Source organism: Halichoerus grypus, chromosome 1 (assembly GCF_964656455.1).
Source record: "Halichoerus grypus chromosome 1, mHalGry1.hap1.1, whole genome shotgun sequence".
Classification (NCBI taxonomy): domain Eukaryota; kingdom Metazoa; phylum Chordata; class Mammalia; order Carnivora; family Phocidae; genus Halichoerus; species Halichoerus grypus.
In genome coordinates, this window is record NC_135712.1 from 81,362,385 (window position 1) to 81,389,124 (window position 26,740).

Consider the following 26,740-nt stretch of genomic DNA (forward strand, 5'->3'; position numbering starts at 1 on the left):
CCACTTTGTGACCTGACAGGTGCCCATCCATACGTCTCAGTAATGTGGGAGAATCGCCCATGTACATCTTACCAGGAGAGATGTCAGATATAGCATCATTTTATCCAGTTGAGTAAGTAACCAGTAGTTGTCATTCTGGGAGGATTAAAATCCCAAGGCCTGTCTATGGGCTATGATGCTTATTTTAGCTGAGGCGATTTAGGTGGTTGTTCCCGGTGGAGAGAACAGCTAAAGTAAAAACATGGAAATTACAGTGTTATGAGGAGCTCAGATTTGAGTAGGAAAGTAACAGGAAATGAAACTGTGATATGATGTGGGGCCAGATCATGGAAGGCCTTGTATACCTAGCTGAAGTTTGGTTGTATTCTATCACTCAGTGGTTCCCGAAGTTGAATAAGGTTCAGGCCTCTTTAAGGGAAACAAAACTCCTAAGCCCCTGATGTTGACTTGAATTATTTGTAATAACACTTAAGTATGTATATTCATAAAACCACATATAAAGTCCTTATACTCTCAGCTCTTATACTACTATAAAATCAGAATAAATTTACAAATGATGCACATACAAGACTGTAGAATCAACACAACACTAATTTAATGTGGTGGATAATATTGTTTTGTTAAAATTAGATAATTGCCATCCATTTCCCTCTCTTTTTAACAAGGAGCTAATTTTTTAAAAAGATTTTATTTATTTATTTGTCAGAGAGAGAGGGAGAGAGAAAGAGAGAGAGTGTGTGTGAACAAACAGGGGGAGCGGCAGGCAGAGGGAGAAGCAGGCTCCCTGATGAGCAAGGATCCCGATGCGGGACTCGATTCCAGGACCCTGGGATCCTGACCCAAGCAGAAGGCAGACGCTTAACCGACTGAGCCATCCAGGCATCCCAAGGAGCTAATTTTGAACACCTGTTATTTTGTTGGGCCAATTTGATAGTGCTTCTCAATATAACAATACTTAAAAAAATTTTTTAAAGCAGGTCTTCATTTCTTTCTAACTACTACCCTTTCTGCTAATGAACCTGGGACATTATTACTATGAAGGTGGGAAGTGTGTAATTCTTTCCTTCGTAAAGTGACTATGTGATATGACTTATCATAACGTGCCTATACTGCGGTGAACCCTTTCACCCACTGTAGTTCTCTGTTGAAAATACTGTGAAACTTTTGTCTATATAACATGCAAAGATGTCATTTGGCTTTCATTTGGCATTGTTGACATCTTTTTTTTCTGATTTATTTAAAAAAAATTTTAAATTCCAGTATAATTAACATACAGTGTTATATTAGTTTCAGGTGTACAATATAGTGAGTCAACAATTCTGTATGTTACTCAGTGCTCATCATGATAAGTGCACTCTTAATCCCCTTGACCTATTTCATTCCCTCCCCCCCCAACCACCAGTTTGTTATCCATATTTAAGAGTCTGTTTTTTTATTGGTCTCTTTTTTCCCCTGTTCATTTGTTTTGTTTCTTAAATTCCATATACGAATGAAATCATATGGTATGTGGCTTTCTCTGATTGACTTATTTCATTTAGTATTATACCCTCTAGATCCATCCACGTTGTTGTAGATGGCAAGATTTCAGTCTTTTTATGACTGAGTAATATTCCATTATATACATATATATGTTATATATAATCTTCTCTATGCATTCACCTATGGATGGACACTTGGGTTGTTTCCATGTCTTAGTTATTGTAAATAATGCTGCAATAAACATAGGGGTGCATGTATCTTTTTCAAATTGGTGTTTTCATTTTCTTTGGGTAAATACCCAGTAGTGGAATTAATGAATCATATGATAATTTTATTTTTAATTTTTTGAGGGAACTCCATACTGTTTTCCATAGTGGCTGCACCCATTTTGGCACTGTTGACATATTAAGTCTTCTCTTTTCTAGGTTGCCCGAGACCATTAGAGAGGTTCATCATTCTCTCACACTGTTGTTTCTGTGATGTCAAATAAAAGATTCAGTTTATTTGCTAACTTAAAAAAAAGCTTATTTCATTACAATGACTTCCATTGTGAAGTTGATCTGCAAAAGTAAAATTTTGTCTTCAAAAGGCAGGAGAATCCGACGTGAGTGCCCCAGCAGATGTGAGGTGATCATTACCATTTGACATTAGGTCCTGGTAACCTGGGTAGAGGAGGCTATCAGAGGCTACCACAGTAGAACACTTCTGTCAGTGAGCAATGGTACCACCATCTATCCAGGTTCGCACCCAGAAAACTAGGTGTTACCCTTGACACCTCTCTTTCTCAAAGCACTTTATGTCATCCATCAACAAGATCTGCTGATTTTACCTCTTAAATTTCTTTGAAAAAAAAAAAAGATTTTATTTATTTATTTGAGAAAGAGAGAGAGAATGATGGGACGCCTGGGTGGCTCAGTCGGTTAAGTGTCTGCCTTCGGCTCAGGTCATGATCCCAGGGTCCTGGGATCGAGTCCCGCATGGGGCCCTTGTTCAGCGGGGAGCCTGCTTCTCCTTCTGTCTGGTGCTCCCCCTGCTTTTATTCTCAAGCTCTCTTGCGCGCTCTCTCTCTGGCACATAAATAAATAAAATCTTAAAAAAAAAAAGAGAGAGAGAATGAACGAATGGGGCGGGGGAGGGGATGGGGGAGGGGGACAGAGGGAGAAGCAGACTCCCCGCTGAGCAGGGAGCTCGAAACGAGACTTGATCCCAGGACTGTGAGATCATGACTGGAGCCGAAGGCAGCCACTTAACTGACTGAGCCACCCAGGCGCCCCACCTCTTAAATTTCCTTTGAGCCCACTCACGTCTCTCCATCTTTTCTACCACAATTCTAATCCAAACCACCATCATCTCTTCACTGGATGACAATAGACACACCTAGCTAGACTCTTTTCATTCTAGCTGCCTCTAATTCTTTCTCCAGTCTGCCAGCCACTGTGCAGTTTTCAAAATGCAAATTTGATTTCTCAACCCTAAACCCACTCACCTTTTTAAAACCTTGCAATGGTTGCCTTTTGCTCTTCCTCTAAGACCTGTAACATGGTCTATAAGGCCTTTGGAGATGTTCCTTTCCTTCTCCTACCACTTGGTTTTTGTTGTTTCTTCTGCATGGGGTGCTCTTTGCTCCGCCCACCTCCACCGTCTTCACCTCACTAACTCCTGCTATCCTTCAGATGCAACTCACACCTTCCTTCTCTAGCACCTGCCACAGTTATAATTTAAATTTGGATTAGTGCTGGCTTGGAACTCTAAGCCCCATGATGGCAGGAAACTTGTCTGCTTTAGCTCCACTGTATCTCCATGGAATATTGAATGAATGAGTATTTTTAATATGTTACATGACATAAATATTATTTTAAAACATGTACAAGTCTGGATTTACATAGATTCTCCACTCTAGCCCCTTGCCTGAGGGTTGGAGAATATCACCCCCCAAGACATTTCACAACACAAACACATTTTAAGGAGGGGATGCTTTGCAATCAATATCATGTAAATAAGTATAAGTCTTATTGTACTTACAAATACGTGTAAGTTAAGTCTTTGGCTCAGGCTATCGGTGGCAGACAGTATCATAGTGCATTGAGGCCTGGAGCAAGGGCTTCATAATGCTCATCTGTTCTTCTTCTTCTTCTTTTTTTTTAACCTATAATCAATATATGTGAAGTATTTCAGGGAGAGTTCAGAAGCTTTTTATTTGATATGAAGGTATCAGGTATGCAGCTTTTGGTTCTATAGTGTTTGAGGCATGGTTGGAAGTACTAGTATTCCTTGGCAAGGTGGCTTGAGGTGTGCTGAGGAAAAGTTTTTCCTATCCAACCAGATGGCCAGAGGTGTTTCAGGAATTCTCAACAGTAGATACAAACATAGATACAGGTATCTGCAAGATTCCTCTGTTCAATGGCACATATCCCCAGTGAGGGAAGAAATGGTTTGTTTCTATGATATTAAACACTTTTATTGTGAAATTCTTAAAGACTACCAAAAAGTACAACAAATGATATTAGAAGGACCTGTGTACCCACTCCAAGCTTTGTGAAACTTTAACATTTACAAGTCATTTTATTTATTTATTTTTTTTTTAAAGATTTTATTTATTTATTTGAGAGAGAGAGAATGAGAGAGAGCACATGAGAGGGGGGAGGGTCAGAGGGAGAAGCAGACTCCCTGCCGAGCAGGGAGCCCGATGCGGGACTCGATCCAGGGACTCCAGGATCATGACCTGAGCCGAAGGCAGTCGCTTAACCAACTGAGCCACCCAGGCGCCCCTACAAGTCATTTTAAAAAGAAATAAAAAACAACAACAACAAAAAAAAAATAAATAAAAAAAAAAATAAAAAGAAATAAAATACTACAGAAACAAATGAAGCCCCTTGTGTATCCCTCTCTGATCTTATTCTTGTACTTCCAACACCAGCTATACCTTCAATGACCCCTTGAAATTGTTGTTGATCGTGCCCAGGTATGTTTTATATTTTTAAGTATTTATATGTGTATCCATAAACAACAGATCACATTTTTACATATTTAAAAAATTAATACAAATGGGGCTATACAATTTTCTTTCTGTAACTTATTTTGATTCAACATTGTTTTCGAGACTTATACATACTGATACATTATAGCCCATGTTCTTTAACTGCTATATAGTATCTCGTTGTATGAATACCACTAGTTATCTGTTTTCTTGTTAATGGAATTTAGATTATTTTCACTACTGCAAACAATGCACAATGAATATATCTCCGTGTGTGTGTGTGTGTGTGTGTGTGTGTGTGCGCGCGGCCCTTTAGGGCAGCTTTTCTCCGCTAATAGCATTAAGCCCTGATGCCCTAAGGTATTCACTGTGTGGAATGAATTAACTTCTCCCTTGGACATCTAGAATGATACTAGATATGTGTTATCCTTGGGAGAATTGAGAAAATAGTCACTTAGATCATTTTGTTTAGGGCTTAATTTACTTGCAGCAGCCTCCACTGAGAAAGATAGGCATATGAGCTGGAAACCATTAGTTTCCACTAAAATCTGTTCTTTCCTTCTTCCATTGTAATGGAACTGTAGATGGCTCATAGCTGCCTGGCTGAGGATTGCATTTCCCAGTCTCCCTCTCACTTAGATGTGCCCAGATGACTAAATTGTCACTGATAGACTGTGAATGGAAATGAGGTATGTTTCTTCCCTGCTGGTGCCTCAACACCAAGTCATACTTCTCCATATTCTCTTTTTCCTTCCTTCCACCTGGGTGACTGGTGGTGGCAATGAGTAGAACAACTTTGGGAGCTATATGTTGAACCTGACAGAGCCACCATCACCCTGGGTCTCTGACCATCTGCAAGGAGCAGGACTACACTACTGATCTGGTATACTTATCTAAGACTTTTACTTATGAGAGAAATAAACTTGACTTCAACCCACTACATTTTAGGGGTCTGCTAGGGGTCTAACAATACAACCCTCTAGCCCATTTCCAATCTACTAAATATGGCCAAATTGCTCTTTAATGTAGTTCTATCGATTGATAACTCACTCTGCCAGCAATGTGTGAAATATCCTGGTTTTCCAGATCCTTGAAAACAGTTGATGTTGTCAGGTGTTTACGTTTTCCCATGAGATGGGCATAAAATAGTATCTCATTGCTATTTTAACTGTAATTTCCCTGATTATTTTCCTGACTGGGTGTCTTTTCATGTTTGAATGGCTGCCCAGGTCTCCTTTACTGTATGTGAACTATCTGTTCATATCATTTGCCTATTTTTGTACTGGGTTATTTGCCATTTCTTATTGAGTTGTAGAAATTATTTGTGTATTTTGTATCAAGAAACTTTGTCAGTTATAACTTGTGGTTTCACTTTTCACTTTATGATTCTTGTACAGAAGTTTAAATTTTAATGTAGTAAAAATGTATCAATCTTTCCTTTATTATTTGTTTTTGCAACTTGTTTTGGAAGTTCTTCTCTACTCCCAAATTCATAAAGATATTTCACATTTTCTTCTAAACATTTTAAAGTTTTCCCTTTCACAGGTAGGCCTTTGATCTACCTGAAATTAATTTTTCTGTGTGGGCTGATGTAGTAATTCCCTGAGTTTTTAAAAATACAGATAACCAACTGTGCCAGCACTATTTACCCAACCTTCTTCCTTTCCCTATTGATCTGTAATGTTTTCCTGGCCAGTTCATGTTTACATATATGTATGAGTCTGTTTCTAGCCTCTTTGTTCTGTTGCATTGGGGTATTAATCCATCCTTAGGTAGGAACACCGTGTTAATTAATTCAGCTTTATGATGCCTTAGTGTCCACTCTAGCTAGTTGTATAGAAATGGACAAGTCACTTTACTTTTTTTTTTTTTTAATCTCTGAAATGGAAAATATATACCTACACATAGTGTTGTTACCGAGATTAAAAGAAACAAGAATTTCACGTAAAGCACCACAGAGTAGGTAGGCACTCAGCACAGAGTAGTGATGTTATGATCCTGTTGAAGGTACAGATGAAACACAAAGAGAAATACTATGATCAGTCTCTTTGGGAACCTCAGTTTGATTTCCAAAAGGAGTTGGCACACCGTATCTAAGGCTCTTGTTACTCTAGAAACGGAGATCCTCGCGTATTATTATCTAGAAACCAGGTAGCACAAGATTATGTGAAGGGCAATGGGATAAATGTGAGAAAGGTGATAGTGCAGAATGCAGGGTCGAATCCTGAGCAAACAATCGTTAAAATGGTAAGTACCATAAAAGATAAGATTTGGGGCTGGTTGATCGCTGATGACCTTCATGGGGTTTTCTGGTGCAGAAACGGCCGCACACCGTCGCGTCCGCCCCGCCTACAAACACCGAGCTGCCCGCCCACACAGAGCTACTGTCAACCCTCCCGGCCACCCACTGGGGCACACGGCCTCAGAGAAGATTCCAGACAGGCTCGCAGAGGCTCTGAGAAGGATGGTGCAGAGCCAGGAGCGCGGTGGAAAGGAGGAGCAGCCTACACCTCCTCCAGGGCTTCTGCGGCGCTTCTGGGAAATAGAGTCCTTTGCCGTGTGTCGAGCCTCGGGCTCCTGGAAGGGGGACTACAATTCCCTTCAGTCTTGGGGAGTCTTTGTGCAGCACGCCTGCGCAGTCTGGCGGCCAATGTCGCTATAAAGGCTTGTTTTGCTCCGGGGCTGATGCTCGGGAGCGTGGTCGAGTGGCCGGTGCGGCCGCCCTGGAGCCGGGGCACAGGTAGGTAACTGCTACCGCGGCACCCCTTCCCTCTCCCTTGGTTGTCACGGGGGTCACCCCTGTGTGTTCCCTCCGGGGGTGGCGGGCTCGGATCGGGGATAAGAGCAGTTCGGGGGAAACCGGAGACCTGATAAACGCAGCCTGGGCTCCTTCTAGTCTCCCACCGCCCCCTCCTCGGGACGCAACCCCGGAGGGCTCGAGGTGAGGTCCCGGCGTCGGAAGGCAGGTAGGGTGGGATGAGTGGTCGGGAGTGCTGGCTACATTCCCGGCTGCGGCCACCAGGGGGTGCTGCGCCCGCGGCCCGTGGGTGTGGGTCGCCGTGGCCTCCTCAGGCCCGAACTGGCCGTGGGAACGCCCTAGGGTCAGGGCATCCCAGGCGAGGCTGGCCCGGGAGAAGCCCCCATCCTCATGCTTGTGGGGAGGGCGGCCTGGGGGAGCCCCGCTCAAGCCGCACACCGGCGACTCTGAGGGGCCAGCAACCTTAGAAGTCATCCTCTCGTGGTTTTTTTTTTTTGCAAATGGATAAATGGAGGTTTATGACAGAAGTACGCACAGCAAACCCAGGGCAGAGCCCGGAATGGAATCCAAAAACCTCTTGGCTGTCATCGGTGCCTTTCCACTACCACCCCACAGAGCTGCATGTTGCTTTGTGCTTATTGCACGGGGTTGGGGGGGGGGCGGTCATCTGGCTTCTGCACAGCGGTGGGGAGGCAGGAGGCAGCTGGGCACGGGAATGATTGGCAAAGTTTCAGAAGGGTTTGAAGGGCGAGATGGGTAGGTTATGGGGTCTGGCGCCTAAGTGAACGGTGCGGGAGGTGGGAGGCACAACACGTGCATTACAGGAGGGTGGCAAATCGCTTCGGTCTTGTGCCGCTGCAGGGCCTGAATGACATTCCTGAAGTTGGGTACCTAAGGAATGTTGTAATGAAGGCAATTTGGAGACACCAGTCTGGCTAGTTACGGTTCTTGTGGAGCCCCCCCCCCCCCCCCCATGCAGTTTCCTCTGCATCATTGTGCAGGGAGAATGTTTACACTTTACCACTGGAAGGAGAACCCTGATAAACAAGGCAGCTGACCCAATGGCCTCAGCTCTATTGATTTTGAGTCTGGGCACTTCTTTGGGTTCTCCCACTTTGGTTATTCTGCTAGTGCCATTGTAGAGCTCTGACTCAAACATAAAACAAAACAAAACAAAACAAAACAAAACACACCTTTCCTTTTCAGGGCAAGTTAGCATTTAAGAACAACTTTTGAGCAACTGTGAGGGAGAACAGAGGAAAATAGGGAAATACACATAGAATCAAAGAGTCAAGCCTAGTGATCCTTTCTCAGTTGCTTTCTACAACCGATAGGGATTCCTAGCTCTGGGGTGGCCTCCGTGCAGGGTGCCCTGTCTTACAGCCCTGATACACAGACAATGGAATCCTCCTGATGCTCAAGGCCAAGAGATGGTAACTTTGTGCCTACTCAGGGCCTGCCTACTTTCATGGCTATGCCTCTTTTCCCAGGAAATTAAAGAAACAAGAGTGTTAGAGGTAATGGAAAACTGTTCCCCACCCCCTTTATACATAGGATAACTTGAAATAAAGTGATTGGAACAAACTTTGGTTATCGTGAGTTCTTAGACAATTGAGATGCGCTTTATGTTTTTCTTGACATGGCCTTTGGTATTGTCAATTAGTTTGGCTGTGTCCTTTTCAAACTCACTTCCCTCCTCTTGCCTTTTTTTTATTTTTAAAATAAAGGAGGACTAATCTTTTCAGCTTCCACATAATCAGCTACCCCATTAGGGTACCTTTTGAGAGGAAGGTTGGACTTCTCTGATCCCTCTAACAAGAAGGATTACTCTGATCTGCAGCTGCATCCCGACATTGGGGACACTGGCAGATGCCAGGTCTGTTTATAGTTTAGACTTAATGAGGTCTCAGTGACGTGATTGCTGTGCTCTTGGTTGTAAGCCGGTGTTCTTTATGGTGTCGTTTGTCCTTGGACAAGGTGACCTTTTTTTTTTTTTTTAAGATAAGTAATTTAGCAGTATCAACTCAGGGTACTTGAACCAGACTGCTGAAAGGCCAGAAGTCAAGTTTTTTTTTGTGTGCTGAAAGCACGTCTGTGTGGAGGAGATTTAGTCCTTTTTTATTTAGTAAGTATTCTCCTTTTCTCTGCTATCTTAAAAAATGAATTGTAGCTGTCAGAATTTTGTCCGCAGAGTAGTACTTTTAAGACACAGTGATAGGTAGGAATTTATGGAATCCAAAAGGCAACACAGCTACACTTCTTTAATTGTTAGTGAGGCTGGTATGAAAGGTGTTTTATCAGCTTGTATCTGGGAAACTTTGAACCATCTCAGAGTGGGAAAATTGTTTTCCAGGGGAATGTATGTGTTTTATTTTCTCAGAAGTAACCAGAGTTGATACAGGATATTGATTAAAGGTAGCCAAGCAAGCAGGGGTTTAGAACAGAGTTTCAGGTAGATACTAGGTAAGATTTTGTAGGACAGGATGGGGAATTTGTTTTTGTTATTGTATTTTAATAACAGCTTTATTGAGATATGATCTATATACCATGAAATGCACCCCTTTAAAGTATACAACTCAGTGTTTGGGTAGCACGTTCGCAGAGTTGTGCAACCATCACCACTGTCTAATTTTAGAACACTTTCAGTGCACCACGGGGAATTTGTTTGTAAAGTTAAGGTGCAGTATTGGTTTGTATTTTATCCATGTAACTTCATGGAGCTTTAAAATAACAACTAATCTATTACTTGATTATAAAACTGCAGACCTGGGATATATCAATGATAGAATAAGTGCTTTGTAATTTTTCATTTAGTAACATTTAGTAGGAGGAATGATATCCATTTTAAAATTGTGGAGTCTGTAATGCTTGGAACAGACTTGAAAGCCTTTTTTTTTTAAAGACTTATCTAAATGCTCTATACATTGGGTTTCAGCTTAGTTGAAAGGGGCAGTAGCCCTACTGGTGTGCTTATTTTTCTCTAATCTTTTTTTTCCCCCCTTGGAGGTGGGAAGTGGTAATTCTTGATTCTACTACACTGGAATTTTTTTTCTTTAAAAAATGAAATGGCAGGGCGCCTTGGTGGCTCAGTTGGTTGAGCGTCTGCCTTCGGCTCAGGTCATGATCCCAGGGTCCTGGGATCGAGTCCTGCATCGGGCTCCCTGCTCAGTGGGGAGCCTGCTTCTCCCTCTCCCTCTGCCTGCGGCTCCCCCCTGCTTGTGCTCTTTATCTCTCTCTCTCTGTCAAATAAATAAATATAATCTTAAAAAAAATAAAAAATGAAATGGCACTTGAAAAATTTCTGAAAAATTATTTTTTATAGATATAATGCTAAGAAAACTTTAATGCTTTTGTCCTTTTTTCTCCTTTTATTTTATTCAAAGTTATTTATTTATTTATTTATTTGATCTCTAACACCCAGTGTGGGGCTGGAATTCATGACCCTGATGCGATGAAGAGTCTCAGGCTCTTCATACTGAGCCAGCCAGGCGCCCACCCTTTTTTCCTATTTTAAAGTACTTTTGCATATGCTTAAGCACAACTTAGGAAATACCTTTCCTTGATGAAATTTTAAAAAGTTTTTAAAAATTATTTTTAAAGTTCTGGTATCATTGACGTGCAGTGTTCTTCCTCGGTGGATTTTTAATTTCAGAAATTCTCAAGTGAAACCGAAAGTCTGTGAGCCCTGGCACCTCCACTCAGAGAAGATGAAGGATATCGACATAGGAAAAGAGTATATCATCCCCAGTCCTGGTTATAGAAATGTGAGGGAGAGAACCAGCACTTCTGGGCAGCACAGAGACCGCGAGGACTCCAAATACAAGAGAACTCGACCGGTCAGTATTTCCTTTCCTGAATCCCTTTTCTTACCTGCTTGCTGCAGTACACCTTCTTTTCTCCTGTAATGCATCATTAAAAAGAAGTTTCATTTTTGTTCTTGGCTTTAGGTCACTGGTAAGAATTTATAGGTGCACATGAAGGAGGAGAGGTTGACTTCGGCCTCCCACCTATTTCTCCCTCTGAGTTCTCCTCTCTCGGGCTTATACTGCCCTTTGGTGCCTTCTGAAAAGGCTTTGCTTAAGAGAAGTCAGCTTGTGGGGATGGGGGTGGGAGTGCTGGGGAGGGAGCAGAGGGAATATGAACCATTAAACTTCATGCGTGTACTTAAAATTGTTTTTTTTCCCCCTACCTCTGTTGTCTGTGTCTAAAATGCAAATCCTTTGGAGGGACTCATTCAGATTTCAGAGTATTGAAACAATTCTAGATTGTTGTAGTATAATCCTTAAGTTTTCTGAGGAAATCCATGAATGCGAAGGAGCCTTTAGATACGAATCTAGTTTTCTCCAAGGAAAGTAATGAAATACACATTTTAAACTGGAAGAAATATCTTTCTTCTGAAAACAAAAACAAAAACAAACAACCATGCCTTTTCTTCAATTGCATAAGTAACTAATAAGGAAGAATGGGGGTGATTGGGTTTAGGAAGGTGAGGTTTGTGTTCATGTATTTGTTCCGTGCAAACTTGAGAAACATGCGAACTTTGCAGCTGACACTGGAGTTTCATTAGCCTGGCATTACCTGTCCCTCTTTGGTATGTGAAAGCCGTTGCCTTATTAATTGACATCTTCTCACTAATAGGGGTTTTCTGTCCGCACTGTGTATTATACAGTGCTTTCCCATTCAAGCTTAACTTTGGAGAAACATAGTCAACGTAATCACTGTCAGATCCTTAGGGTGCCAGTTTTGTGACTGATTTGTGTCATTTGTCTAGGCCTTATGTTAAACACTTATTGAATATCTTCTGAGAGCTGGGCACTGTTAGTATAGCACTTAACTCTGGGAAAGCTCACAAAGGTAGCACTGGAGCCAGGCTTCGAAGCGTGACTGGGTGGGGATGCCTTCAAGCTACTGTGTCATCTGTGTTTAGTGGTTTATGAATGAAATGGTGTTGATGTTGATGGTAGAACCTAACTCATGGGATCACTGAGGATGAAATGAGATGATACATACAAAATGCCACATAGCCTGTGCTCAGTAAGTGTTAGATCGTAGAACTAGTTGTCTAGAGCTTAGGATGTGAAAGAAAATTCTGCATGCTATGCTAAGGAATCTTTTACTATGGCCATTGGGGAGCTCTTAGAAGTTATTGAGGTGGGTTCCCCCCACTTTTTATTTTGAGATAACTACAGATCCACATGCAGTTGCAAAAAATAATACAAAGAGATTCCATATACATTTTATCCAGCTTTTCCCAATGGCAACTTCTTGCAACACTGTAGTATGGTATTTCAACATTGATACAATCATCTACCTTATTAAGACTTAACTGGTTTTGGGCGCCTGGGTGGCTTAGTCAGTTAAGTGTCTGCCTTCAGCTCAGGTCATGATTCCGGGGTCCTGCGATCAAATCTCGCATCAGGCTCCCTGCTCGGCGGGGAGTCTGCTTCTCCCTCTGCCCCTCCCCACCCCTACCCCCGACTTGTGCTCGCTCTCCCTCTCTCTCAAAAATAAATAAATAAAATCTTAAAAAAAAAAAAGACAACCAGCTTTACAGTTTTGTGGGTACTAGTTTGTGTGTGTATATTCTATGCAGTTTTTTCCACATGTGTAGATTTGTGTGACCACCACCATGGTCAGAACACACAACAGTACCGTCCCAGGGGTCTCTCATGCTACCCTCACCTTCCTGACAGCCACAGGCACCTCCCTTCCCCTCTCCCCCAGGCTCAGGCAACCTCTAATCTGTTCTCCACCTCAGTAATTTTGTCATTTTAAGAATGCTATATAAATGGAATCACATAATATGTAACTTTTGAGATTGGCTTTTTTCACTGTGTGTAATTCCCTTGAGATCCATCTACTTTGTTATGTGTATCAGAACTTTCTTTTTGTGTGTAGCAGTCCATATTACAGATAGTTCTTTCCTTTTAACTGGGAGTACTATTCCCTGTTACAGAGGAACCATAATCTGTTTAACCATTCATTTGTTGAAGGACATTCTGGGTTCTTTCTAGTGTGTAGTTGTTACAAATAAAGCTGCCTTGAACATTTGCATATAGGATTTTGTGCGAATAAGCTTTCATTTGTCTGGATAAATGCCCAGGAGTGCAGTTGGCGGGTCATATGGTTTTTTAAGTGCATGTTTAGTTGTATAAGAAACTTCAATACTCTTTTCTGGAGTGGCTATCTACACTTTTACATTCCCACCAACAATATATGAGTGATCCTGTTTCTCAGCATTCCTGCCAGTATTTGGTGTTATCATTGTGCTCTTTTAGCCATTCTGATAGGTATGTCTGATATCTCATTGTAGTTTTCATTTGTGTTACCCGATGGCTAATGATACTGAGCTGAGAGGGATTTTTAAGACTTGATTTTTATCTTAGGAAGACTAGTTTTGAGAGAGTGTGGAAAAAACCCATATAGGAGGAAGAGACAAAATACAAGGAGCAGTCAGGAGGCTCCTATGCCAGTCCACATGAGAGAGGCCAGGGGTCTGTGTCCAAGCGTAATAGGGAGGAGAGAGGAGAGAGGCGATACTTAGGGGCATCTCTGGAAGGAGAAGGAAGTATTGGGGGCTATGGGATTGGTGGTAAGAATTTAAAACTATGAATCCCCAAACCAATGTATGGGAAGAGAAGAAGATTCAGGGGGTGAGAATAAGTTTGCTTTGAACATGTTGAATTTGAGCACATCCAGATAAAATGATCAGTAGGTAGGTAGAGCACAGGCAAAAAGTGGAGTCGGGAGAAAAAAATTTGAAGTCATTAGTGCATCCATTTAGATGAAGCCTTGGAGTGAGCAAGCTTGCCCAAGGATGGCTGATAGAGCAGAAGGAGGTGGAACGTGGGAAGCTATTATGTGGTCTGGTGAAATTTCTGGGGCCAGGGTCCCTGTTCAGGTGGTTAGAGTAGAGTTGACATTAGGATGTGCGGTGGCAGCCCAGCTTTTCCTCTGCAGCGGAGAAGAACTGGAAATAGAGACACTGTTGTGCCTTTTGTCCCCTAAATTATTAAGTCAGCTGCCAGACAGCAAGTTTCCTTCATGTGATCGAGTCTTATCTTGAAACAGGAAGGCTAACACCACTTTGATAAAATTTCAGGAGTCCACATGAATTTCATTTTCATTATCCTTTCATGTTTGCCAGACTTTTAAATTTGAGTGCTGTTTTCATGATTTTTATCTTATCCTTGTACCCTCTGAACTTTTTTTAGTGAAAGTATTTCTTTTAATCTACTGGGTTTCTTTTTGCTCAGCCTTGACCAAAGCAATAAAATCACAGGTTTATGCAGCCTAGTTTTCATATACATTCAAATGAATGTGTAACATCAAATTTTTTTTTTTTTAAAGATTTTATTTATTTATTTGACAGAGAGAGACACAGTGAGAGAGGGAACACAAGCAGGAGGAGTGGGAGAGGGAGAAGCAGGCTTCCCCACTGAGCAGGGAGCCCGATGTGGGGCTCGATCCCAGGACCCTGGGATCATGACCCGAGCCGAAGGCAGACGCTTAACGACTGAGCCACCCAGGCGCCCTAACATCAAATGTTTTTAAACGTTCACATACCACCTAGAATTTTCTTGAGTATTACCTGTCAAAACCCCAAATTTCTTAGGCACGTTTATCTTGAACTTGTCTCATATGTTAGCAGTTTGCTGACAGAACCAGCAAGATGATAAAAAATTTCTGGTTGGGAAGCAGAATGGCTATATAAACATTTATTTTTTTAAAAAAATGTAAGCAGCTAACTGGTTAGATTACAATTTCATGTCATATGATTGTAACTATCATTTCTGTATTAGTTGTTAAGGAGCAAATCTGGGACAGGACCTCTCAGATGCCCAGGTATTCATCAGAAATAAAAAACAGCACCTCCAACTAACAAAAGATAAGGATACATCTGTGGCTCTTAATTGGCAAACAAGGTTTTATTCACCCCCATTAGCCTTTCGTGGGTTCAGTTGACATGGAAACGTGAAACCGTGTCAAACTATAAGTCAGAAGCAAAGCACCCAGAAACAAATTCTGATTTTGAACAGGTCAGTGATTTTTTTTTTTTTCCTCAAGCTGTAAGCAAAGTTACGGAGTACACAGTTTGCCTATTTCTTTGTATTGTGACCAAATCTTTCTTTTGGAATACCCTTTGGGAAAATTGCTCTCATCAGTGACATCTTCAAATAGTTGTGTCCCATCAGCTTAGAGATAATGAAGGTAAAAATCAGTCATCTTCACACTTACCCTTTGTTTAGGACTGTTAAGTTAATGCTTGTGGCCATGCACTATTTGATGCTTAGCAGACATCCTTGAATCCTGAGGTGTGTATTGCAGGGCCTTCTGCTGCTGTTAGTTTTTTTGAGACTAAGGACTAAGCTTGGCATTAGGCTGGCATTATTTGAACCCACATGAAGATTCATGTCTAGACTACTCCTTAACACTGACTGTGTCTGAAGCATGATTCTCCTGGCTCCTTTTCTTCCAATTGCACATGTAGATCACTAACTCCACAAGCCCTGGTTTGTTTGTTTTAAGATGTGATGTTTATTCATCTTTGTATTCAGCAGTCTCCAAGCTGCACACACAACCCTGAACAAAGTGGGCTGGTGCAGATGAAGAGAAACTGATGAGGGGCCTGCCTGTCCTGCTGTAGAACCTGAAACTCCTAGGCATGTACATAGATGACTGTAATTTAGGTGCTGTGGAAATTAATAAGAAGGAAAGAATGCCTCAGTCTTTGAGATCAGGGAAGATGTCAGGAGGAGGTAGCATTGACTGGAGACTTGAGGAATAGGTAGAATGTGGAGAAGTGAAGAACTGGCAGAGGAAATTGCTGTGGATAGGGAGGAGTAGGCACTGTTGGCTGTATGCATGAAGCGTGGAGTCACAGATGTAGAGGGATGGGTCAGCGAGTTTCAGATGATGTGTGTTCTTGAATAATGGGCCGAAGAGTTTGGATTTTAGTTGCTTTAAGTTAAAATTTAAGCAGAAGCGGGGCGCCTGGGTGGCTCAGTTGGTTAAGCGACTGCCTTCGGCTCAGGACATGATCCTGGAATCCCGGGATTGAGTCCCACATCAGGCTCCCTGCTCAGCAGGGAGTCTGCTTCTCCCTCTGACCCTCCTCCCTCTCATGCTGTCTGTCTCTCATTGTCTCTCTCGCAAATAAATTAAAAAAAAAAAAAAATCTTAAAAAAAAAAAAATTTAAGCAGAAGCAAGACAAAGCTGTTTGATACTTCTATAAGCTTTTTTATTGTGGTGGTAGTTTTTGCCTGCTGCTCTTAGGCCAAAGCCAAGGGTGACTTGTTTTTCACAAGCATGTCTAATCCAGAAAAAGAGGAAGAATGGAAATAAGCAGAAGTTAACTCATATGCCATTATGACCGCTCACTCTTTTTTTCCCTTCTCTCAAAAAAAATGGTGAAATTTTCTTTCTACCAAGTTAGAATATTCTGCCTGTAGAAAAGGTAACAAAGCAAGTACTCATAAAGTCCAGTGATCTTCACTTGTGTTTCCTTTAGTTCCGTGTTAGACTGACCCTCTAGCCTTGGTTGGAGTTTTCATAATTAATGATTTGAAGTATTTTGGTGAGCTGAAGTTATATCCCAGGGATCAAGGACGTGAGTCTAATCTCTTACCAAGAAATATGATTCTAAGACATATTATTATGAAAGAATTACGGTCTCAATATAGAAACTATGCAACTTGTAGAAGATTATAGTAGAAAACATAGATCACCCTTAATCCCTCTACCTCGCAACAGCTGCTGTTATAAAATGGTTTTGTCTAGTACATTACACTTTCAAAGATTTGAACTCCGAAAGCTTTTCTGTATGGACTAAGGGTATGTGAATTTGTGTATGCCCTTGTGTTTTCAGAGTCCAGAATATTACCTGGGAGTCCACTTGCTGTTAGGAAGGAGAGCAGGATGAAGGAGATTAGTATTTGCAGTCTCTGCATTATTTTTCTCTTGATTGGTACTCAGTGACTCAGCAGATTTTCTGGACAGTCAGTGATAGGATGAGTAAGAACACCTGCTCTTTTTTTTTCCCTTTTCCCTGTAGGCATCTGTAAAGCTTGATAAAGCTCAGTACGGGTGTGATACGGTTATCTGGCGTGGTGCCGGGTGTTGGTTTCCAATAGCAGCCCAGAGTCCTCTGGCAGAGATGACAACAGCTCTGTTACTGGTGCGGAGCCCAAGTGGCTTTCCTGCGTGGTGAAATGAAGCCACAGTGCCGTGGGTCTCCTGAGGCTGGCGTGCTGCCGGGATCAGGAGCTCTGCTGGGCTGGCTGCAAGTAGGGGTACTGCTGCTTTCCTAGGAAATGCTGCTTAAGGGAAATAGAGCCTGTTGGCCTGAGTTAAAGGAGCTTTCTGTCAAAAGGGAAGAGAAGTATTGGAACAGCTTCCTGTATTTTATTTTTTTTATTATTTTTTTAAAAGATTTTATTTATTTGACAGAGAGACAGAGAGAGCACAAGTAGGCAGAGCGGCGGGCAGAGGGAGAGGGAGAAGCAGGCTCCCTGAAAAGCAGGGAGCCCTATGCGGGGCTTGATCCCAGCACCCTGGGATCATGACCTGAGCCGAAGGCAGATGCCCAATGACTGAGCCGCCCAGATGCCCCAGCTTCCTGTATTTTAAGCAGCTTTAAATACCTGAGTCTTTCTTTTGTTAGGATATATAATTGGGATGTTACAAATGGTTAATGAAAACTTGTTCAGTGAAATCTTGGTTCTGCTTTTAGGTAGCCTTCTGCTAATGCTTTCTTTAATGTCTCACCGTTTTTTTCCCTCTTAATCAAAAATAAAAAGGTCAATGCCAGGAACAGGAAACAGGGCCTCCAGAAGTCTTTGCAATGATCAAACCTGTCAATATCACAATGACAGATTAATGTGAAGTTAATTTGGCGCACTGAAATTCACTAATTAGCAGAATTAAGCTTGTCTATCCCTTCCCTTCTTATCCTCTTTTTAGGGAGTTAGCCTATTTGGGTAATTAGATCTTTATATATGTTTTAATTATTTAAGGTTATTTTGTAAATTAGCTGTTCAAGGAATCAACTTAACTCTTATTAGATACTCAGATGAGAACTTCTGTTTACCAGAGCAGATAAGGTGTTGAGCAGCCACTTGGTTTTCTTAAATGTATTCTCACAGTAGAACAATGGCCAAGCTGCCCAAATCTTCACTTTTGTGTTTGCTTCTCACCCTGGTCGGTGGTTGCAGCCTGCTCTGCAGTACGGGGTCACGTGACAGAACCTCTAAGGTCTTGTACTAAGCATCTGATGTGGGCATGTGCATGGTGCTAGGCACTGAAGGAAGTTTTACGTACAAATTATACTTTGGATTTTTTTTTTTTTTTAAAGCTAAAGCCTGACAGTCTTGAAGAGATTTTGTCAAATGCAGAAGAGCAAAATTCTACTATCTAAATCTCAGTCTAGGCTTCATATTAAAATCACTTGAAGAACATTAAAAACAATGCCAATGCAGGGCCATATCCCAGACCAATTAAACCAGTCTCTGGAGTAGCACTCAGGCACCCGTGTTGTTTTAAAGCTGTGCTTGTGATCCTAATGTGTAGCCAGCGCAGAGAACCTCTGGTGTAGATCTCATGGAATAAAGTTTCTTCTTATCCCCTCAACCAATGGGGCTCCAAGTGTTTCCTGTAAGTCTTTTTTTCTCCTCTGGTTCAATTTCAGTTTAATCCTTTGAGACCTTATCATTGTAATAACAACGTTAATCTCACACCCCAGCATAATAGGAACTTTGAACTTTGAATAGATTCCTTGGAATTTAGCTTATGAAACAACTAAAAGCTGTCAAATTCCTGCCAATTACTGGAAGATGCTAGATTATGAACTGCAGAAAAATACCTGATTACCATGATGTTGGTGTTAAGTTCTATCCATTGGTCTTATGGATGAACTCTTGAAGGTTGCCTTCTAGAATTTTGCTATTCACCTGGACTGAAGTGGCCACTAATTTGGAAGTTCTTAAGGGAAGAGCTTGAGATAGTCAAGATCATGTTCCTAACCCAGTGGAGTAAGGATGGGATGAGAACTGGGAGAGGAAATGTCCTTTGTGGTTCTCTTTGCCTTGTTGGAGGTAGGGAGGATGGGAATGCCTGAAGTCAGCTGGTCTTGGGAGAGTATCACCTTTTTAATTTCTAATTTAAAAGAAAATTTTAATTTCTTTTTAATTTAATTTTTAATATTTTGAGTCTCTTGATGATATAAGAGTTCCCCTTAATAAGTTTGTCTGTCTAGATGTTTGTCCTAAAGGCAGCTATAGGGCAGGGACACCTACAGAAAAGCTTTTACTTGGGCCAGAAAGGTTTATAAGAGGCTGCCCATTCTGAGTCTGTGTTAAGATCTTGAGTTAAGGAGAGGAGAGGGAAAATGTGCTGTAGGATCTGAGGCCAGTCCATTCAGATGGTGTCCCAAATACCGATTTTTTGTGGAGTGTGCCAGACAAGAGTGTTGCAGCCTTTAATCCCCTTGGAAGCCGAGAGGCGCCTCTCCACTGCCAGTTGATTCCTGCCCTCCCTGCATTCAGGAACAACTTGGATGAATCCTCAGCCCCTGGGCTTAGGAAGGCTGCCCCGCTGTTGTCCTGCTGTCAGGAAGCGATTGTGCAGCCTGGGGAATGATTTCTGGCCCCTGGTACCTTGTCCCATGGGCCTCCATGCAGGGAAAAGCCCATGGTTGCCCTGTCAGCAGACATTCCGCTCTGGCAGCCTGTTAAAATGAGATGGGGCCAACTAGTTAAGCGGCGGCCATGCTGCGTCATAGGTGCGCCAATTATCACAGCCATGGGGATGGTGCTAGCGTGCACCGCGGAGGGGAAGTCTCTTATGCAAGATCTCTGTTTGCTTATGGGTCAAAGAGTCCTTGTTTCCCTCACCAGATAGACAGGAATATGACCATGTGTTTCCCTGACCTTTATTTGAACCGTAGCAGAACGTGGATTTCGGGCCCCTTAGCTCCCCAGTCCCCCACCCCCCCTCCACTGTGCCCCATCAGCATCACCTTAGTAGGACAAAAAATGCTCAGCATCTCCTAGCTACATAATCCTCAGGAAGATATAAGTGGCAGTAGTATTTCCTTGTTTCAAGTTTTCTCAGTCCCTGGATCAAGCAGTATTTTTCCCTTTGGAACGTATCAACTGCTGCAGATGCCTTTCTCTGGCCGAGTCACCGGGCTGCGGAGAGCCTTTCAGCCTGCAGTGCCGTGTTCGGGGAAATAAAGAGAAATGGGTGCCCTTATCCCATCTCAGGAGAAGCTTTACAAGGTTACTTATAAAAAGGATTTAAAATACTGTAACATAACAAGTAGGCCTCATAAAATACATCCCCCTAGATCAGCATACATGCGATCCTAACTATGTAAGCTCGTTAGCCATGTAGGGCTCCCCCTAGCACTACTGACACGTTGGGGCCAGAGAATTCTTTGTTGTGGGGGGTTGTTCTGTGCATCGTAGGATGTTCAGCAGCATCCCTGGCCTCTATCCACTGGGTGCACAGTTGTGACAACCAGAAATGTCTCCGAACGTTGCTAAATGCCCCCCTCCGTTGAGAACCAAGGGACTATGTACACCGTCCTGCTGTAGCCACATGTTGCTGAACATGTGCATTCTGAGTTGAGATGTGCTAGATATAGAAAATACGCACTGGGTTTCAAAGACTTGGTACAAAAAGAGTGTAAGACATCTCATTAATAATTTTCATTATTACATTTTTGCATTAAATAATGTACTACTTATTACATATATTACATTAAAATGTAAGTAATTTTACATTATTACAATTTCATTGATTACATATTTAAAAGATAAAATTTGTATCTATTGGATTAAATAGAATATTTTATTAAAATTAATCTCACCTTTTTAAAAATGTGGCTACTAGGAAAACTTAAATTACATTTATTGCTTGCATTATATTTCTGTTGGACAGCACTGAGCTGATATACTTGATCTAACGTAGTTTAGCCATTAATTTTGTATTAGGTATTTCGTTCCTAATAAACCGTTGGATTTAAATTATTTTTCTCTTTGGAAAATTTTCCTTCATACATTACTATTATAAAGACAAAGAGCATGTAGAGTGCTCTCCTGAGTACCTGCCAGTGGCATATTAAATATCGGTTCAACGTTCAGATGATGTATGTTTGTCTTAGCATTTCCCTCCTTGTATTGGAGGTATATAGAGTTGTATCTTAAAATTTAGATTTTTCAATTGGTGACATTGAATTTAGAGGCTGAGAGATAGAAGCTTTTGAACGAATTTAGTAGATCATTCTGGATTTGGGCCTTTTATAAATACTAGAATGTAACGTGCATGAAGGTAGTGATATAGAGGTGTGAGGTCTGTCTGTTCACTCCTGCATCCCCGGCACCTGGAGCAGTGCCTGGCACGTAGTAGGCCTTTCAGTAAGTACTTGTTGAATGATTGGATTAAAAAAATCATACATTTTTCAGTAAAAGCTGGCTGTTCAAATATATTAGTGAGCGGGTCATTTCTGTAGCTTTATTCCCCTTCCCCTTAATGTTAATTTCATTATGCAAAAGTTTTCCTTAAATTTAAAACCATCCATCTTGCCTTTGGTAAGTTTCTGGCTTTGGGGGAAAATGGAGACTCTCCCTCCCATAGCTCAGCTTTTAAATAAGCTGTTTAGTTCTCTTCTATTTATTTCATCTTTTTAATGTAACTTTTTGGGGTTACTCCCAGATAGATTTATGTATGGTGTGTCTTTTAGATGTTGATGTTCCCGGTGTCCAACGTGGGGGTCATCTCCTACACACAACACCAAGCAATTCTTGGACACCAGCAGGATGTCTGAGAGTTCAGGTCAATTCTGACACTATCCTGAGACAGCATCAGATTCTACAGGTTAAGGGCTCGGTCCTACAAGACTGCCCTCCACTCCATAACCTCAGACGCCAGTCATAAGCCCCAGCTTGTTTGTTACCTATACTTCTGACCGACTGGCTACAGATGGGAGGTTCCAACGACCTCCTACTTAAAGTTCTTTTAATTTGCTAGAGCAGCTCACAGAAATCAGGGAGACACTTACTTACATCTATCAGTTTGTTAAAGGATGTGATAAAAGATATGAACAGCCAGATGAAGAGAAACACAGGGCAAGATGGGGGGAAAGGGCATGGACCTCCAGGTGCACCAGTCTCTCCAAATCTCCATGTGTTCATCATCCTGGAAGCTCTCCAAACCTAGTCTTTTTGAGTTTTTATGGAGATTTCATTACGTAGTCATTATAGACTAAGTTATTGGCCATTGGCTGATTCAACCTGCAGCCCCATGGTGGGGGGCAAGATTGAAAGTTTCAACCCTTTAATCATGTGGTTGGTTCTTCCAGCAATCAGCCCCCAACCTTGGATGGGGTCCAAAAGTCACTTTTATTAAGACAATAAAAGACACCTTTATCACTCTCAGCACTTATGAAATTCTAAGGGGTTTTGGAGTAGTAGGGGTTTTGATCCAGGAGCTGTTGATGAAGACCAAATATATATGAAAATATATTTTGGTTATCTGAATCACCAAATATATATTTCTTATAAATCACAGTATCACAGAGTGAAACCTCGATCTCAATTAATTCATCTTTAATCTGTTATTTGTTTGTCCCAGCAATATTCACTGAATCATGTTTCTCTACCCTGTTATATTATTTATGCTTTCGTATAGTAAGCCCTTATGGTTTGAATATATTAAGTCTTTTCTCTTGGTTCATTTCCATTTTTAATCCATCCAACCTTAGAATGTTGATAACTCACTTTACAGAATGTTAATATGGTAGGATCCGTTTATTTTTACCTTTGAACAGACATACTTTTTTTTCCCTGGCATTCTTGGCCAGGTAAGCTTTTTTAGGAAGCCTAGAGAGAAGAAGTTAGGCCAGTAGAATAGTTAAAAGGATGAGACATCTGTGCAGTTACTGGCAGGGTGGTATAAAAATAATTTTATTTTATGTTTCAGTATAAGTCTATAATGTATCTATCTTTTAACATCTGTTTACCTTTGGTTTAAAAATAATCAGGAAGTACATTTTTGCAATTAAGTAAAAGTTTATTTGCATTCTAGTGTTCTGATCATGTCCTTGTGACTGACTTTGGAAACTACTATTTGCTTATCATGAGGTTAGTTGAGAGAGTCAGAGTTAGAGAGTCAGAGTTTATTTTAATCCGATACTCATCCTGGGGAAAAGAGGAGCGCTGTCTAGAAAGGAACATTTGAGGTCATCTTGTACAGTGACTGTTTATTTGCTTGTTTTTTTCTTTGAGAGGAATGTAGCATGGTGATTAAGAGCCTTGGCTCTGGAGCCTGCATTCAAATCCCTGCTGCTACTTAACATCTAAGTGTCTCCCTTTCCCCAGCTATAAAATAGGAGAAATAATAGTACCTACTCCTAGAGTTGTTATGAGGATTTAAATGAGTTAGTATCTATAAAATACTTGAAACAATGCTTGGCTGAGATCTGGCTACAAATAAGGAAGATTGCCCTCGCTTCCTCTATTTCTCGCTAAAGCCCCAGGGACGGTGGGATAGAGGCAGCTTCAGGTCAACAAAATAAAACTGAAAATACTAAAGCTAACAGTCACTGGAGGAGGGTCATCAAGAGGATGCAACTACCAACTGATCTGTGAGCTGGACCCTTACAATGGGAAGCTCCTTATCTCTGACCCCTGTCCTTGGAATGTGGCTGCCACTTGCCTTCCGCTCTCCCAGAAGCTGCCCCAGGGACACAGCCTTGAGATAACCATGTGTTGTTGAGACCACCTGGACCGTATACATGACTGAACCTGGTTACTGCTTCTATATAAACTCTTAAGATTCTGGCAGGTGGGAGTGGAGATCTACTCATCTTGTGGCCACTAAAGAAAAGTCTTGCATGTAAGTTCCCTTGTTTAGTAAACCTGCCACCTACCAGTCTGGAATGGTTTGCCTCTTTCTTTGATATCTCCTTGTGTGTATGGGGACCAGTTTACAAACCAGCAATTGGCAAGCCAGCCAGGAGACCAAAGAAATGGCCACTGGAAAGAGGCATCCTCCTTGAGGGAAATCCCTGGTTGGTTGGTCCCCAAATCAACCTTGATGTGGGGAGTCGTGGCCTATATGTTAGACGCTTGTGGACCACCACGCGAGTACTGGGACACCCTAAAAATGCCAGTGGGTTTGATGTGCTTTTGAGAAACTACACATAGCACACTGCGGCAAAGGAGGGAAAGGAATGGCTGCCACAGTAAGCTGTTCTCTACTGTGGGCAGCTCTGCAGGCCACTGATGCCCAGCTAGAGGCTGAAGCTTGCGTTAGGAAGGGCTGAAGTTAGAGAACGATGTGCACCTGTTCTAGTTCAAAGCTAGATGACTAGCTTTGGGAATGGCAGACAAGGTGGGAGAGCGGGATAATAAGTTAGAGATCCTAGTGTGCCATTTTGCAAAGTTAGGAGGGTACGGGCTGCTGTGGATTGAGGTCTGAGCACTTGTGACAAAGCCTGATTAGGATTCTAAGAGGGGGATTGCTAAAAAGTGAAGAGAATAGAATGAAAGGGATGATACTGTGGTGATTGACAGTGAAACAGACAAAGAGCCAGTGCTGTCCAACCCCTACTACAGAGGAAAGTTCTAAATAGCAATTACTCAAAAAACTCCTAGGAGAAAACTTGCACTCTTTCTGTCCCCGCTTGAAGTCGTAAATTTTATCATGTCTTTGAAATGTAAGCACCCCAGGAGATAACCAAAACACTGCCCACAGAGGCTAAATTTATAAATAGGGAAAAAAGAGGCTTTTCAAAATACAGACTGTTATAGAAGTTCCCTTGCCCCAAACAGCTTTAGCCATGTGAGTGGTATCTGATTCATGGCTAGAGTTTTGGAATGAAAGCTCTGGGATCTCTGTTTGTGTCTATCTGCATGTTACGTATGTCTGTGGATATATATTATATATGTGATGTTTTTCTATCTCCAGAGGGCATTGTCAAAATTACTATGTAAAAGATCTCTATTTAATTGGCTTAAAGGAAAAGAGTTTTAAGGTTTTTTTAATGTACTTTATTTTTTTATTTAAATTCAGTTAGCCACCATAGAATACGTCATTAGTTTTTGATGTAAAGTTCAATGATTCATTAGTTGTGTATAACACCCAGTGCTCATCACATCACAGTTTTAAGTTTTAATATCAATAACGTACTCATGTAAAACTGAAACAATTTTACTTCATCTGCTAAAAGGACAAAGTTTTCTTGGATTATTGGTCTATTCTTGATGAGATTGTGAACGGTTTTTCTTTACCTTTCAAGTAATCCACCTAGAAAACAAAGATTCTGTTTTATGGAAATAATTTCCTGTGCTTCATGTTATCTTTATCAGGTCTTTGATATTAAAAGAGCTAAGTTTTTTTACAATTCTGTAACTTTCTATATTAGCTTTTGAAGTCTTTAACTGTCATTTTGGCAAAATGAATAACTAAGTATTGTTTCACAGCAGCCTATAATCTAATCAAGTGTTTTAAGCCTTTTGATATTTTTGACAAACTTCCCATAAATCAAATTCTAAAGAAGTCTTGTTGACTTTGAACTAACTTTGGGATTTTTCACAGAGTCCCTGGAACATCTCAAAAGATGTGTTCTCTGTCCTTGTGAAAGGAAGACATTGAACTAATTAGACTTATTTGGCATGGTAAATTTCATGGGAAGCATTGTCAAATAAGAAGTGATGCTAAACTTTCTTACATTGTTCCAGAAATTACACAAAATTCCTAAAAATCTGATATGTTCTGGTATAATGTTCAGTCATGATTCTAGTTATTATTTTATAAAGGATGTCACAGAAATAACCAAATTTCTTTGTCCATCATGTTGTAATGAACTCTCATCAGATCTTTAACCCTGGCCATTTTTAAGTCTTTTGTCATTTACAGACGTTTATTGTTTTATTCTGATGCTTTTGCAAAAGTGTTCCTGCAAAAGTGCTTCATCTTCAAAGAGATTCATGGAAAAGACTCTGACAAGTACAGGGTTCTGATAACTAAGATCGGTTTGCCTTCATGTGAGAGGGGCAGTGATGGACCTTTCATGTGCTTCCCCAAGGCTACACACACAGCTCCACAATGTGTCATGGGATGGTAGCCTGAGACCTGTCCCTGTTCTCCTCCTCCACATCAGTAAAATGGGCCCGTTGCATTGATGATATAATGTTACCGTGTGGAGACTTGCCTCTGCTGCAGGACCCACTCTGCAGATTTTGCTGGAACACCTGTGAGGGAGAGGATAGGAGTGTACCCATAGAACATTTAAGGCCCAGGCACTGCTGTGGAGTTTTTGGGAGTCAAGATGGGCATTATCCCGGAAACTGTACTAATAAGGTGCAAGCCTGTCCATCCCCTAAGAAAGTGAAAGAGCTACAAGCCTTTGTAGAGGTTTGGGAGTTTGGGAAGACTTTTATTCGCCACCTGACACGGTGCCTCCACCCCCTTATGCCACCTGGTAAAGAAAGGGCATGTGTGGGACTGGGGATCAGAGCAG

The 26,740-nt window shown here is 41.5% G+C and overlaps 1 protein-coding gene across 5 annotated transcripts in view; it reads left to right on the forward strand.

Moving 5' to 3' along the window:
• ABCC5 (ATP binding cassette subfamily C member 5) overlaps positions 1–26,740 on the forward strand; it is a 171,412-nt gene that overhangs the window by 79,556 nt on the left and 65,116 nt on the right. For 4 of the 5 annotated variants that reach the window (XM_036122454.2, XM_036122456.2, XM_078068317.1 and 1 more), the window contains exon 3: positions 10,867–11,050. In XM_036122454.2, the coding sequence (XP_035978347.1) occupies positions 10,867–11,050 (184 nt within the window). Of the gene's footprint in view, positions 1–6,933; positions 7,197–10,866; positions 11,051–26,740 lie in introns of those variants that run through there. The other variant, XM_036122455.2, reaches the window with a different exon arrangement.